The sequence below is a fragment of the Sciurus carolinensis genome, chromosome 2 (assembly GCF_902686445.1).
Source record: "Sciurus carolinensis chromosome 2, mSciCar1.2, whole genome shotgun sequence".
NCBI lineage: Eukaryota > Metazoa > Chordata > Mammalia > Rodentia > Sciuridae > Sciurus > Sciurus carolinensis.
In genome coordinates, this window is record NC_062214.1 from 71,052,451 (window position 1) to 71,069,879 (window position 17,429).

General features: G+C 37.9%; 1 protein-coding gene across 4 annotated transcripts in view; it reads right to left on the reverse strand.

Moving 5' to 3' along the window:
• The window catches only part of Otud7a (OTU deubiquitinase 7A), a 341,701-nt gene that overhangs the window by 132,544 nt on the left and 191,728 nt on the right, over window positions 1-17,429 (reverse strand). For all 4 annotated transcript variants that reach the window (XM_047540192.1, XM_047540188.1, XM_047540189.1 and 1 more), the window contains 2 exons: window positions 2,817-2,911; window positions 580-734 (listed from right to left, as the gene is read on the reverse strand). In XM_047540192.1, coding sequence (XP_047396148.1) covers window positions 580-730 — 151 coding nt within the window. In that variant the 5' untranslated portion in view covers window positions 731-734; window positions 2,817-2,911. The remainder of the gene's footprint in view (window positions 1-579; window positions 735-2,816; window positions 2,912-17,429) is intronic.

The following is a 17,429-nucleotide window of genomic DNA, read 5'->3' on the forward strand; positions in this document are numbered from 1 at the left end:
TCAGTCTATTATAATTATTGCTGAATAAATACCTGAAAACATCTTATATAAGGATAACACATTTTTTTCAGGTAGCAAATGATATAAAAAGATAAAATTTCCCTGCTTGTGAATTATTCCCAACTACTTAATTGGCTACCAGGTGTCTTTTTTTCACCAATAACTTTTGACTAAAACAGTTTTGTCTCTGCTAAGATAGAAACAAGGATCTAAGGTCTCCAATGAAAGTATTTTCTCAAATATTCTATCATTTCTATTCCACTGAATATATTTTCTTGAAAAATGATTATTGATAAATTTTCACTCAATATCGTTAAGAACTAACTAGGCAAAGCTTCATTTGTGCCTTACGTAAAAGTACATAAGCACAAATGAGTTGGGTGATCTATTCCATATCCAAAATACCAACAAGAATAACAAAAATCATTTCATCATTAGCATTAACATTTTCTTTTACTTTGAAAGAAGCCAAATACTGTTCCAGTGAACCTTTGTCAGGTAATGTCCATGTTCCCCATCTTCTGTCACTGGTTGGAAGATAGGCCCCAGAGGATGGTGTGTGGGAGAAGGTCAGCTTACCTTCCAGCAGGTCTCTGGCCAGACCAGGTTCTGCCCCCGTGGACCGAACAAAGTCTGACAGGACTGCGTCCATATCAAGCGTCATAGGATCATGTAGAAGTGCTGCCCAACACTCAGCCGAGGTGGGGTTTGGAAGCAGGCTAGAAACCATCCATCTGCACAAGAAATGGAAATGTGAGTGACCACACACATGGAGACCCAGTGGAGAGAAGGAAATGCTGCCACCTGCTGCTGTAGAGGTTTGAACTAGTTTGAGGCAACTCACTTATTCTTCATGCAAGATATTAAATCATAGAAGTCAACTAAAATATCTGTATGTGAGACTAGGGATACTATGGTTTGAATATTTGTGTTCCCCAAATTCATATGTTGAAACCTAACTGTAGTTGATGATGTAAGGGGGTGGTGCCTTTTGGGAGTGATCATGGAATCTTGACGATGGGATTATTGTTTTTAGAAAGAGGGCTCCCTTGCCCCTTCCACATGTAAGGACACAGTGAGAAGTCGCCATCTAAAGATGTTGGTCAGGAGGGCAGATGTGCTAGGTGCCTTGATCTTGGACTTCCTAGCCTCCAAAACTGTGGAAAATAAATTTTTGTTTTTGTTTTGTTTTGCATCACTGGAAAACTAACTATTCTACCACTGAGCTACATCTCCAGCCTTTTAAAACATTTTTTCAAAGATGCTGAGGCTGGCTTCAAACTTGTGATCCTCTTGTCTCAGCCTCCTGAGTAACTGGGATGACAGTTGTATGTTACAGCACCCAGATAATTTATGTTGTATACAAGTCTTCTAGTTTGTGATATTTTGTTACAGCAGCCTGAACAGATAAAAGCCAGGGGTCATCATTAACTCTAATGCCTCCAATCTTATGTTCTATCAATTTAAAATAAATGGTGGGGAAAAAATAGACTAGATTATTTTTTTAAAAAAGCCTAAGTGTATTTAGAGAGACTAATTTGGAATAACTAGATTTCTGATCCTCTCCTGAGCTGTACAGACATGTAACCCTTCCACAGTGTAACGTGTTACTCACTGTTTCCCCACTGTGCCTTTATCAATGTGCCGCCCGCCCCACTTCCCTCAGCTCTCACCCCTCACGTGGCTATTAGGAGGCACTCTGGGTTCACTAGTAGTTGACTGGAATACCAAACTTGCTGAAGATGATTACCAAAGTACCTGCTATCCCTCTAAGAGCTGTCATATTCATAGTAATAATTTAAGAAAATTCAAAAGGAAGTCAAATTTCCTAGGTAGAGCAATCCTGGTTAGAGGGATTCAGTGGGCATTGAGGAGCTTGACCATAGGCTGATGGAGCAGACAGTTGCTGGGGAAAAGCAGCCATTACCCTGCATGTGAGAGTGACTCACATTAGTGAAGCAGCTTAGGGGCCATTCATGGGTCTCAGTCATGGTTGAAAAAGTACAAATGCATTCAAATTTGTGTACATAATGGGTTAGCAAAGTATGGCCCGTTGACCAAATGTGACCTTCTACTTGTTTTTGTGTATAAAGTTTTATTGGGGCATAGTCACACTTATTCAATTACATAATGTCTGTGGCTGCTTTTGTTCATGGCTTAGTTAAGTATTTAAAATAGAGACCATAAGGCCCACAAAACCAAGACTTACTAGTTGAGCCTTTACAGAAAAAGTTTGCTGTGGGCTGGGGTGTAGCTCAGAGGTAGAACACTTGTCTAGCATGTGTGAGGCACTGGGTTTGATTCTCAGCATCACATATAAATAAGTAAAATAAAGGTCCATTGACAACTATAAAATATTTTCAAAAAAGAAAAAAGTTTTCAGTATATATGATAAAAAATTTTATGCTAGTAAACATATAATTGAATTTACACACTGTGGGATAAGTTTAAATCCCTTGCCATTAATGAATGTGCTTTGTCCTTCTTTCATGATGACTACAGGGATGGCCTTTTCTCAGTGGGGCAGGTTCTGAGGCAGTTGCTAGGGTGTTAAAGTCAGGCACACTGGCCTAGTTTGAGTTCAGTTCTGTTCCTTATCAGTTGTAACATGGTCAATGGTGAGTTCTGGGCCCACCTGTATTTTAGTAAGAATGGAAGAAATAAGTTTATCTATGCCCAAAATCTTGAGGACTGAGGGTCTCAGGCAGGGAGTTCTATAAGCAGAACTATCCATTATTATTCACCACTTTGTTCACAGTTGAGACTTGGGTGTAAGGTTTTATTGATATGGTTAAAAATGAAGAAAATTATTTAACCTGATGTATATGGTACCAATTAGGAAATTTCCTTCTTCCTTCTCTCCATGTACCAGAGCCTCGGCCTGGAGAGTCTCTTCTTTTGTCAGTGCCACCTGGGGGAAAAAATCAGAGAATAAGGGCATGTTATTCTCCTTACCCTGGAAAGTTTTGCTTCTGGTCACAGGAGGCTGCATCTGGGCGGGGCCAACAGCTGGAGGCAGATCCTCTGCCTTCCCAGTTGCTATAGGAACTTGCTAACCACATCTACCACATCTACTCCTCTGTATCTCATTCTTAATGTAAAATAGAGAGGTGAAGGTAAGATGAATATGTTTATGTGGCAAGAAATTCCTGCTTTAAGATGTAATTCTGAAACCTAATGCCACCACCACCAAGACCTCAAATTCATGCCCTATGAAGTAATGGGAGGACTCAGGTCAATGAGGACCCTTAGTCACCCTTGCCCTACTGTCCCTCTTCAAAGTGCACTGCTGGACCTTTTGACCTACTCAGCAGGTCTAAATGGTATGATACCACATAAATGCATCTCAACTTCGCTATGGTGATAAAATATGTAAACATGAAATATATTGGCCCAGGGCACATGCTCAATAAACATGAACTATTACTTACCATTTAACAGAGACCCTGGGGCCACCCTCTCCTTTCCATAACTCAACTCAGCACTAGGACTGCTTGCCACAAGACCGCCTAAGGCAAAAAGAAGGGGCCCAACCCTAACCTTGGCTTAGAATCACAGTGTGTCCATGCTGACTGGAGGATCTTGCCTTCAATACCACATTCTTCCAGTACCTGAGCTTTCATTTTATAAGTAACTGGAGTTACTGACTGCTACTTTGTTTAGGTCACTGTAATAGGGACTGTGATGGTACTTAGAAGTCCCTTGGGCCTTCCCCAGGAGCTTCTAAGCAGAGAGAGACAGGTACACACACAGGTGCAGTTTCTGAGACTGACTCCTAGATTTGGGAGACTACCAAGTAGAAGAACTGTTCTAAACAAAGACAGCAAAATTGAAGGACAGAGGTATAACAGGATAAAGACAAAAAATGCCTCAGTTAATTTTTCATTAACTTCTGTTTCAGTGGAACCCAAATAAAACATGCCTGTAATATTTCTGTCTGCAGTTATTGTAACTGGAGTCTGGAAGGTATCAACTTGTGGGGAAAGGAGACTGAAACGAGGGTAGAGTCTTGTGGTCTGACCACTGAAGATAGATAGAGGAAGACTACAGGGAGGATGAGTACCTGGAGGTTACTTTCTACCCCAGAGCTGCAAGAGAGAACAGCCAAAACCTTGCATGTATCATCTCTCCTAATAGAGGGCCAGGAGCCTGAAAGCTATTCTCCAGGTTTCACAATGCCTGGCATCCAGCAGGGTCAGGACCAAGGTGAGGCAAGCAAAGCACCTGCCAGAGGTGCAAGGGGGTGTAAACATTCAGAAACCAAGATCGACAATATTTTAGTGGTATATATATTTTTAAATGAGTGCAGATACGTCCTTGAAGAACATAATATCAGCATTTTCAATGAAGGCATGACCTGCAAGACTGTTCTCCCTTTTGCCTCAGACTCTGGAGGTCTGGAGGGCATTGGTACACAAGCAGAATTGCTGACTGGTGCTTGGGAGGCAGGCTGAGGGAGAGATTGATGTCCAGAGGGGACCAGCCTTGGGTCAGGGTTGCAAAAGTTAAATGGGGAGCAGGGAACTCATCCAGGTCTGTCTGATGATGCAGCCCACAGCATCCAAGACACAAAGGAGCAGAGAGAAGAATAGGTCTGGGGTTGAGCACAGAATTGGGAGCCAATGATCTGGCTGGGTGCAAATCTGCTAATGCATCTTCGCTGTATGGCCTGGGCAAGTCATGTCACTTCTTGAAGCCTTGGTTTCCTCATCTGAATAATGAGGGTAAGAACACCCCTATCTCTCAAAATTGCTGTAAGGAGGAAATGAAATGAGATCAAAAGAACATGCACTATTGTTATTGTCATTGTTGTAGATTTAAAACTCCATTTCTATATGAGCTATCAAAATGTATAAATGCATTCTACTGTCATGTACAACAAATTAGAACAAATACAAAATAAAAAATAAAATAACCTAATATATTGTTCTGGTATTATGAATCTTCACTCTACTATCCATGTATGCATACATCCCTATTGTGCAGGATAATATGTGAAAAGGTGTCACTAATAGCTAGATCTTGTCCTGCCTGGTGATGAAGCCCATCCTGGTGAGGAGCTCACAGATGTACAGGCTAAATTGCTGAGGCTAGCCTTGAGCATGCAAACCTCCTGTCTCAGCCTCTCAAATTGCTGGGATTACCACCAGGCCCAGCAGTTATCAACGTTTTTCTTTCCAGGAGTCTGTTTGGTCTATCCTTTGCCAGCTGCCATTGTGCCCTTGAACAAAGCAGTGACACAGGTTTCTGTGGATAGCACATTAAGGAAAAGACATTTTCTAGGACATTTTCATGGTTCAGAGAAAAATTAAGACAGCCTTTTCATGAAGGGCATGAGTTCTGTGAAATTTGAGTTTGCAAAGCATTCATATGCATAGAACAAGTGGACATTTTCAGCATGTGCTCATACATATGACTTTAGTTAAGGCCCACAACACAAGCTAGAGATAAAGATGGGTCCAAGAGTAATTTTGGCTGCAACAAAGCAATTTATCCAGGAAATTCAACCTAAAAAGTCTGGGAGGGAGGAAGAATAATAAGAGGGCTAGCAAGACTGCTACAGACAGACTGGCCTGAAAAACAAACAAAAGTGACCCTAGGAACATCTGGTGTGCAGACTGCAGATCTTTCCATTGTTGCAGGGGCACTTTGCTTCTTATTCTTCCTCTTGGTAAAGCTGATATTCTCCAAATGCCCAGCATCTTGTCTTTGCAGTAACTGAGAAAACTCTGGGAGCAATGGTGGGCAGCTCCAGGGCCCGCCACTTAGGCCAAGGCTTGGTGGGAGGCACATGAGTGGGCACTGAGCCCATTCCTCCTCTGGTACCGCAGGTGCCATGGGGTGAGGCATCTTCTAATTCAGGGGCCACAACAGCCCTGCTCTGGCTCTCAAAGCACATGTGGGCGCTGGTGGTTTATTTACATGAGAAAGTGGGGCATTGCTCAGTGGTAGAGCACTTGCCTAGCCTGTGCTAGGCAAGTATGAGGTACTGAGTTCAGTTCCCATTACCACATAAAAACTAAATAAGCAAAATAAAGGCATTGTGTCCATCTACAATTAAAAATATTTTTTAAAAAAGATGTCGTTAAGTGTACACCCAGAAAAACTGTGCTCCATTTGTGTACAATGAATCGAAATGTATTCTGCTGTCATGTGTAATTAATTAGAACTAATAAAAATTAAAAAATAAACTAATAACAAAAATTTGTACATGCCACCTCCATTCCCCAATTCCTACACACCTGAGCTTAGATTTTTAAGACTGACAAGGAGAAGACAGAATATAGCAGTGCTATGTATTTTAATTTTTTTCCAATAGAAAAAAATTATGTATAAAAGTTGACTGAAAAATATGGATAAATGCCAATGTACGCATCACTCAGGTATGACAATTAACAACTTTAAGTCTTATTACTTCTCTACCTCTAACCACTTCCTCCTCCCACATCATTTTGAAACAAATCCCAGACAACATATTACTTCATCTATAAATATTTCAATATATCTCTAAATGGCTCTTTAAAACAGAACCACAATACCATTATCACACGTACAAACTAATAACAATTATTCAATGAAGTTATTATTCAGAAAGTGGGCAAATTTCCAATGATTTCAAATGCCATAATTTCATATGATTTTTGTTTTCCATATGTTTGATTCAAATAAAAACCACACATTGTAACTGGTTGATATACATTTTGTAATCTATAAGTTTTGTTTATTGAAAAACCTGATCATTTTTCTTGTAGAATTTTCAACTATCTGGCTTTTATTGATTGTTCCAATGGCATCCTATGATCTATGTACTTCATGCAAATTAGTACTTGAATACAGAGGCTTGATCAGATTCAGGTTCAATTTTGTGCAAATTTTGGTGCTTTTTCCATCAGGTAGAACTGAATGTCTGACCATCTTTTCTGTAATGGTAGCAGCCACTGATGATCATTGCCTAGAACCAGGAATTATTTCAATAGGGTTGTACATACCAGCAGTCAAATTCTTTCATTCCTTTTTCATTTATTATCTAGAATTCATAGAGAAAAGGGAATTTCCATTAACCTAATATTTAGGTTAATCTATCACCTGGTGATAGATTTCAAATAGAAAGGCAAGATAAATGCTTTGTTTACCACTTCTCAACCCCTTTTATTAGATGATCTAGTTTGCTAGTTTCTTCATGATGTTCTTTATCTTCTATCTTTAAATATCACTTTGAGTGGTAGAGCACTTGCTTAGTATATAAAAAGTCCTGGGTTTAATCCTCTACACCTACATCATGACAACAAAAATCATCTTGCATTCTTGGATTTGAATGTATTTGATTCATTTCAATCCACCCAACATAGATGCAGGTCTCATCTATTTTGATGTTCAACTTCTACTAATTTTGGCCATTGAGAGCTTCTTCAAGTTGTCTCTGGGCTCCTGAGTTGAGTTACCCTGACCCTGGTACAGCTGACAAGAGATGACAAGTTGTTTTGGGCTCCTCTTGTTAATTTATTGCTCTAGATCTGGAATATGACATTTCTCAGCAGAACCATGAGGGTTTTTTTTAAACTTAAAAAATTTTTAAATATCCCATAGTAGTATACATACTGGTACTGGGTTAGTCATCATTTTTAGGACTCTTTAGTGGACAGAGTTATGAAATATGATTGTTTTAATACTAAATACATGAGTTCATTCTAATATTTGCAATTCAAATGGAAGACTTCAGAGTTTTCACTTAATTCTCCTTCAAATTACATACGAACCTCCTATCTCCACTTCTAATCCAGTTTGAAATAACAATAGAAATGATAGAATATTACTCAATTAAAAAGTCATTTTATTATTTACAGGATATACATATATGTATATATCATGTATACACACCAGGGTTTAACAACAGTACAATGGTCTCTGCAAGCAGTTTAGTTTGTTGCTATAAATATAGCATTAATATTTTTGGTCTTAGGTCTATCCCATTATGGATGAACAGACAAACTGCTGCATTTTAATAGTCACTTTGACTAGTTCTCCCTCTGTGGCTATGCCACCAACTGGAAATGCTTTTAGATTCACTTGCTGCATCTTAATGTTATTTAAAAGACTGCCTTTTGACGTTGATTTTGTTTTAGTTTTGTAAAATAGTAACAGATTTATACTCAAACCTCAAAATCAAGGAATGACTTCTAGCCTGTCCCCTCTGCTCTATTCCCTTCCTTGTCACATAACTAAATTTTTATGTTTAATTATGTGACTTATCCTCCATTTTTATCTTATGTGGATTTAAAAACTTCACATTGTATCCTCCCATCACTTGGATGAGTGACACCATTTATAAGCACTTTTTTCCACCTTGCTTTCCTACTATACAGTACTTCCTCTAGATCAGTATGCACTAGTATCTAGTGATCATCTGTATTCGTTATACTTTTTGCTAAAACAAAAGGCTACAATCCACATAGATGTTCACCAACAGGGGACTGACCATTGCTCTGTGACTCCGGACAGGAATAAAGATTTCTTGTGTAAAGGCTTTCCATAATTTTTCAGTGTATCTTTAGGATAGATTTATAAAAGTATGACTGGAAGAAAAGGTAATACTAGTGTCATTTTACTAAATTCTGGCAGTGTCCTTCAAAGAGGCTGTACAAGTTTTCAAGGCCAAAAGCAATGCAGGAATGTGTCTGTTTTACCATAACCTCACCTACAGAATGTGTTGTTCATCTTCGGGATTTTTGGCAATCTCATAAGTTAGAAACTCTATCTCACTGTAGATTTAATTTGCATTTTTCTTACTACATTTAAAATCATATGGCTAAGATCCACGATCATTTCATTTTCTGTAAACTGTCCATTTCTCTAGTCCATTTCCTCCTGTTGAATATGATTTGGGTCTTTATTTTTTTCTACCATTATTAGCTCATTATGTATTAAAGATAAAAATCCTTCTTCTTTGCTATGCATTGAAAATATTTCCATATTTTGTCATTTGTCATTTCCCTTTGCTTTCAGTGTCTTTTTAATCCCAATTAAAATAAAATTATATTGAGAGTGGGAAGGAATGAATACATGGAACACTGAGGAATTTTAGGGCAGTGGAATTGTTCTGTATAGTACTATAATGGTCATACATTGTTCAAATTGGCAGAATGTACAATACTAAGGGTGAATGACAATGTAAACTATGGACTTTGTGTGATTATGATGCGTTAATAATGTAGGTTCATCAATTGTAATAAATGCAACATTTTGATGTGGGTTGTCAATAGTGTGGCAGTTCAAGGGGGTCACAGAATAAATGGAAAAATCTCTGTACCTTCCAGTCAGTTTTTAATTTCATAGTAGTGGAACAGAGGGCCTTGTACAAGTTAGGCAGGTACTCTACCATTGAGCTACATCCTCAGTTTCTTTCCACTCTATTTTGCTGTGAACCTGAAACTGTTCTAAAAATAAATCTATTAAAATAGTTTACATATACTTATCTTAATGTTAAGATAAGATAAGATATACTTATCTTTTCTCTTAATGTTTCTGGATTTTGAGTCAATTTAAAAAATTGTCTTGATTGTCAGGTTATAGAGGGATTCACTCATGTTTCCTTCTAATGATTCAATGGTTCCATTTTTAAAAATACTTAAAGCTCTGATGCAGTTGAAATTAATCCTGGTGTATGATGTATAAATGGATCTAATTTTATCATTTTTCCTATAGCTCTCTAGCTATTCCAATACCACTTAGGAAAAAAGAACATCAGTGGGTAAGCCTCACTGATTTGAGATGCTTCCACTATTGTATTGATACATTTGCATATGCAATTGGTCTATTTCTGTATTTGCTTGTTAGATTTATGCCAAGGTATTTGTAAAAGGTATCTTTTTTCTTATGTGTGTCAACTTGTTATTGTATTTGCAAGCAAAGCTGTTGATTTCTCTGTGTTAAATTTATATTCTGCTATTTTACTAAGGTATTAACTATTTTTAGCAATATTCCCATAAGGTTCTTTTTTATTTGTTTGTTTGTTTTCCAGATATACCATTACATCAAATGCAAACAGAGATTGTGTTAACAGTTAATTTTCAATTCTTCAGCCTCTATTTTCTTGTGCATGCTTGCATTGATTAATGCCTTAATACAATATTAAATATTGTTAGAGGTAATGAGCATCTTTGCTTTGTTCCAAACTTCAGGGAGAATAACTTTAAGTGTTTTAATATTGTAATATCTATGTGATAAGATGCTGGCTACTGACTTTTGGTCTATACACACATATTTAAAAGTTATCCATAAATTGCTGGGTGTAATGGGGCATGCCTGTAAGCCCAGTGACTCAGGAGGCTAAGGCAGGAGAACTGCCAAGTTCAAAGCCAGTCTCAGCAACTTAGCAAGGCTCTAAGAAACTTCGTGAGATGCTGTCTCAAAATAAAAAGTAAAAAGGACTGGAGATGTAATCAGTGGTTAAGTACCCCTGGGTTCAACCCCTGGTACCCTCCCACACTCCCCCAAAATCCACACATTTCTATTTTTGGTAGTTTTATCATAGATGGATACTAACTTTCATACATTTCTTTCTCTTAAGATTTATTAATATGATGAATTCTAGTAATGGAATTCCTATTATTGCACCTCATTCATATTTCTGGAATATATATCCTTAAATCATTCATTGATGTTTCTTTTTATGTGTTTTTGAATTCAGGTTGTTAATTTTTATTTAAGATTTTTACATTGACATAATGAATTAGATTGATGGTTTTCATTTTCATGTACAACAATCAACATTCTATATCTAAAACAAAATTCAAATTTTCTTTTCCTTTTCAGTGCTCTGAAGTAACCTAAGTAGCACTGGGGGCATCTGGTATTTGAAGGTTTAATAGATTTCCTCTGTGAATCAATCTGTTCCTGTGCTTCTTTTGTGTGTAGTTCTTTTACAACTTTCTCTATCTTCTTCTATGGTAATTGCTCTTTTTAGACTTTCTATCTCCACAGGGTTCAATTTTATTAGACTATATTTTCCTGGAGATTTATTCATTTTATCTTGGGGTTCAATTTTATTTGAATGGAGCTGAATAATGAAATGTTCCCATAGGCTTAAATCCTCTCTATGTTGAAAATGAGGAAAATGAGTACTATTTGCAAAGTGCCCACAATAACATTGACTATACTAAGTGCTTTTTGAGTAAGTTACCTTTCATTCAGACAAGAGGCAACATAGCTTTATCTATTTTACTGAAGTCCAGAGATCCCAGTGGCAGAACTGATTCCTACCTGGACCTATTTTGATCCAAAGTTCACCATTCTGCTGTCCACACAATGCCATCCTTTATAAATGAATCAGGGCATCTTCCAAAGTTTTCAAGTGAAAAGTATCTATTGCTTTGAAATATTTCATGTGCATACATGCATGATGGGAAGCAAAGCATTTTCTTAGGTGACACTGGATTATACCTTTCATGATTTTATCTTAAGTATGGAAAGAAGGAGAAAATGTCCCTCTTAAAATTTATATCTTTGGGAGTAATGCAGGATCCACTGAGATTTTTATCTGTATACCCTGAAATGATACACTAAGCAATGATATATAAAATTCTTCAAGGATTCATATTATGAGAGCAGGTGTACAGCTGTAATCACAGTCCTTGGCTCAGGATCCCAAAAGATCTAAAGACTACCCTTTCCATGCCATTTCCTGCTGTGAACTCATATAAAGACTAGGCAATTCTTAAAGAATCCATAAGAAATAATAATCACTAATTCTGAAAAAGACTTGAATCTGGAAATGAACTTTGTAAGGCTAGGAAACATGGTGACACCTATTCTAACTCATGAAGAACCATGACTTTGCAACTGTATACATGTCCACGTCCTAGAATGACCACCTTCCAAGGGAACCTGGGTGTCAGAGGCATTATCTCATCCTTGAAAGTCTGTGTCAGAGCTTTCCTGCACAACACTAAACCTCCAGCATGGAATGCATGTAAGATGCCCTTGCTTTGAAAGATTTAGGAGTTTATTCTCCAGGTTTATAAATCTAGCTGTTACACTGGCATAAAATATGTGTCTGTATCAGACTAATGTGCCCTCAACAAGGGTTACAAAACTACAATTCACTAATCAGGTTTATACCTCTGCTATCGATTCCAGTAATTTTATTCAGCATTTTATCTGGGTAAAGGCAACTTCCCTACAAAAGAAAAATAGCCTGATGGATCCAGTTCTTTTCACGGCCTCCTACTGTCATTGTAATGGGTGAGGGCACCTTGAGTACTGGGCTGCTGCCCCTAACTTGCCTGCTCCTTCCTTCTCTGAGGGATTCTTTGGAGGGTGGGGTCCACATGTTATTTATCTTGTTACTACTGGCTGGAACATAGCAGATGCTAAATATGTATGCTGAGTGAATGAACAAAAAGAAAATGAAAACCCTAAGCTCAACTTTCTACTCCATTCTGTTGTGCAGATAGGAAAATCACCATAATTCAAAATCCAACTTAGATTGGAATAAATATAACGTTGTTTACAAGCAAATTCATAATTCAAGAAAAGAACAGTCCCCTTTGCCTGGCAGAATGAAGGAAAGAAGACTGAATGGGGTCTTTTTTTTGTTTTTTGTTTTTGCAGAGCTGGGGAATGACTACCAAGGCCTTATTCATGTCAGGCAAGTGCTCTACCACTGAGCTATATCTCTGGCCCAAGAGGAGATTTTGAGGATTCAGGTAGGCTGAAAAGAGTGTATTCCAGGCTGAATGAATAACACAAGCAGAGACCAACAGCTCAGAAACCCTTGCACATTCAGGAGAGCCAGTGGGGGAAGACTAGGGCCAGCCATCTGGACTGTCACAGTGAGTAGCCTTGACCGTATCACAGGCCAGTAAGAGTTTCTGGGACAGAACTGATATGAATGACAGGTGCTTTAGGAAAATGAACAAAAATACAAAAACATAAAAACTTGGTAACAGAGTGAAATATGTACCCAGTACATGCAAAGACACCAGAAGGTTCTGACTATTTTAGGTGTTTCCCACCTTCCACCTGACAGTCTACTGCTGATAGAATCTTGTTCATCAGGGAACAATAGAGGCTCTGGATTCTACAGAAGACAGGCAGCATTCCTGGCACCTGGGATGTCAGTCAAAGCTGGCTGGTGGTAATTTCATTTCCCTGGGTCTGTGATCCACCTGTCTGGATATGTCTGGGCTGAACGATCCAGTTAACCTCACCCAGTCAACTGGGTCTGGGTTATGAGAAAGCATTTGCTTACCTAATAGAAAGGGACATACTTAACTGAATAGCTCTTCCCATGTTGCTTTCACCCACTTTTTTCTGTTTTAAGTAAGAGAATAATATTGGCAAGTATACTCACTATCTTGGGGCTATGAAGCAATAGAACAAAACCCACCAAAGGTTGGATGGAATAGGAATACCATCCCTGCTAGTATTATTGAGCATGTGCACCAGTCTTAGACAAACCACCTTTAGAATTTTATTACACTTTTCATATATACACCTATTTGTTCAAGCCAATTAAGTCAAACATTTGAACTTATGTCTAATGAACAGGTGAAAGAATAATATAGAGGCTAATACTAAAAAAAGAAACAATAGAGGAAAACAAAATCTAAGGCAAATGTCATTTTTAACATAGATATAAAACTTAAAAAGATGAGCATTTGAATCTAAACTATAGAAAAAGAAATAAAAAGACAATGAAGGGTCCTAGAGCAGTTTTGTTTTGAGTCCTTGGGAAAAGGGGTTATGAGATAGAAGGAGGTCAGTGCATGGGAGTTTCTGGAGATGCAAAAATCACCTCTGAAATCCTGACCCCAGCCAGACTCACATGAGAGAGAAATACATATCCCTCTTACTAAATCCTCTGTTATTTCCTTTCTCTGTTACTAACAGCAAACATATTTCTAATGGCAATATATAATATTAGTATATATTATATATTTGCTGTTAAATTCAAAGAGAAAAACCATATGATCATCTCAAAACATGCCAAAAAAATCCACAGTAGTTTGTTATACCAACCCAAAATAAACCTGGAATAGGAGGAACTTTCTTTAATTTAGTAAAGGGTATTGATCCCAAACTTAAAGGAATGATCAGACCTAATAATGGCAACTTTAGAAGTACTTCCATTGAAGTGCAGAACAAGTACATGGCTAAGTATTAGAACAAGCAAAAATTTTTAAATGGTTTGAACACGATCAACATATAAAAATAAATAATTTTCCTATATGCCAACATTAGCCAATGAAGCATTTTAAAAACAATGAAAATAATTCATTTCATAGTAGCCAATAACAAAAGAATATTCTATGAACCAATTAGGGGAAACACAATAAAAATGAGAGATACTTTTTATTTTGTTCTTTCACAGAAAACAATCTTCATTGAGAAAGAGAACTTAAATATACAGGTTGGAAGACTGTATTTAGTTTTTTATTTTGTTTTGCTTTTTGTTTTTGTTGTTTTTTTCAGTACTGGAGATTGAACCCAGGGTCTTGTGTATGCTAGGTAAGTGTTCTACCATTAAGGTATATCCCCAGTCCAAAAGATTATATGAATAACAAAGTGGATGCAGAAGTCTGTCCTTCCACACATAACATATGAAAGCACTGTTATTAAAGCAGTGGTACAGGGACAGAGAGACAGACCAAGGTAGGAGAAGGGGAAAACAGACTCAGATTCTGTGTGTGTGTGTGACAGAGAGAGCAGGGGGCATGGAGAGAGGGAGGGAGGGAGAGAGAGGGAGAAAGGCTGATTCACCCCCTTGATTGGTCTATGTACATTGAGATGATTTCCTAAAATGTAAGAGGAAATCTACCAGGCTACTTTCAGCAAATATTTTTGCTTTCCTAATAAAAGGGGCATGCATAGAATTCTACCATTTCTCCCCCTTCCCCACTTTCAGTGATGTGGCATGAGAAGCTATAGCAGCCTGACCATGAGGGGAACATCAAGAAAACATCAAAGATGCTGCCCTGGTACCACTAAGCAGCAAACTCAACTCTAGCACTGACTCAGGACCATTATGCAAAAGTAAACATATCTTCAATGAAGCCCCTGGTGCTCAACACTCTTGTCACTCAAAGCCAAGAGCATTGTTAACTGACAGAATAATGAATGTGGAGAATCCCAAATTGATGGGAATCCCATGAAGAAAAGAGTATACTATAACATAAGTAGGCAATCTATTTGGAAAAATGAACTTGGATGCGGCGGTGGGGGGTGGGCGGGCGCAGAATGGTATGAATCTATATCGTGCACAACCATAGAAACAAAAATGAATCAAAATGCAGTCTGTAAAAATAAAAAAATAATTAAAAATAAATTAAGTTGAATTCCCTATATCATAATACCAACCAATAAATTCCACAGAAATTAAATAAGAAATAAAACAATTTCTTATCTATTAAATAAGAAGTAAAATTTTAAGTGTATTAGAAGGGAAAGTACAATTGATCATGCTTACAACCTGGATATAGGAAAGACTACTGAAGACCTTGCCTGATGCAGTTCACAGCCCTTTCCTTTAAATTTCTAGATTGTACTTCCTGAATTCTTGTGCAGTTGGTTGTGGCTATGTGACTAAGTTCCAGGTCAGCAGAAGGTCATGTGGAAGTGATTTGGGCCATTTTGAGGCCTGGACCTGAACTTTCCCCTGGATCCCAACCTCTCTCTGATCTCTCTCAACTTTTATTCTTTCTCTCTTTTTTTTTTTTCTTCCTTTCTTTCTTTCTTTCTTTCTTTCTTTCTTTCTTTCTTTCTTTCTTTCTTTCTTTCTTTCTTTTCTTTTCTTTTCTTTCTTTCTCTCTCTCTCTCTCTTTCTCTCTCTCTCTCTCCTTCTCTTTCCCTCCCTCCCTCCCTCCCTTCCTTCCTTCCTTCCTTCCTCCCTTCCTCCCTTCCTTCCTTCCTTCCTCCCTTCCTCCCTTCCTCCCTTCCTTCCTTCCTTCATACTGGGATTGAACCCAGAAAAACTCAACAACTGAACCAAATCCCCAGCCCTGGGTATTTTTTTTAATTTCAAGACAGGGTCTTAGTAATTACTTAGGGCCTCACTAAGTTGCTCAGGATGTTCTCAAACTTATGACTCTCCTGTTTCAGCCTCCTGAGTCGCTGGGACTATAGGCATGCACCACCATGCCCTGCTTCTGTGATTTCTTATTTGCTAGTTCATTATAAATGGCTCGGGGAGAGTCAGAGACACCAGGACATGATGGAACCACTGGCTGGAAGAAGGCGGAGTCCCTAAATGCTGATGGGAAGCAGGCTCCACATATTGATCTCACTGGGCTGACACATGGCAAGAAATGCTACAGTGCCTGGTTGTGATAATAAACAAAAGGTTCAGGCAGGGTCACTGATGTTATTATCTATGAATTTATCTGAAATTATTCTTTTTTTAAATTTATTTTTATTGTAAACAAATGGGATACATGTTGTTTCTCTGTACATGGAGTAAAGGCATACCATTTATGTAATCATACATTTACATAGGGTAATGGTGTTTGATTTATTCTGTTATTTTTTCCCTTCCCCACCACCCCTCCCACCCCTCTTTTCCCTCTATACAGTCCCTCCTTCCTCCATTCTTGTCCCTTCCCACCCCCATTATGTGTCATCATCCGTTTATTAGTGGTATCATTCTTCCTTTGTTTTTCTGAGATTGGTTTATCTCACTTAGCATGATATTCTCCAATTTCATCCATTTGCCTGCAAATGCCATAATTTTATTCTTCTTTATGGCTGAGTAATATACCATTGTATAAATATACCACAGTTTCTTTATCCATTCATCAACTGAAGGGCATCTAGGTTGGTTCCACAATCTGGCTATTGTGAATTGAGCAGCTATGAACATTGATGTGGCTGCATCACTATAGTATGCTGATTTTAAGTCCTTTGGGTATAGGCTAAGGAGTAGGATAGCTTGGTCAAATGGTAGGTCCATTCCAAGCTTTCTGAGGAATCTCCATACTGCTTTCCAGAGTGGCTGCACTAATTTGCAACCCCACCAACAATGTATGAATGTACCTTTTTCCCCACATCCTCTCCAACACCTATTGTTGCTTGTATTCTTGATAATTGCCATTCTAATTGGGGTGAGAAGGAATCTTAGGGTACTTTTGATCTGCATTTCTCTTATTACTAGAGAAGTTGAACATTTTTTCATATATCTGTTGATTGCTTGTAGATCTTCTTCTGTGAAGTGTCTGTTCAATTCCTTAGCCCATTTGTTGACTGGATTATTTGTATTCTTGGTGTAGAGTGTTTTGAGTTCTTTATATATTCTGGAGATTAGTGCTCTATTTGAAGTATGGGTGGCAAAGATTTTCTAGCACTCTGTAGGCTCTCTCTTCACATTGCTGATAGTTTCCTTTGCTGAGAGAAAGCTATTTAGTTTGAATCTATCCCAGTTGTTGATTCTTGCTTTT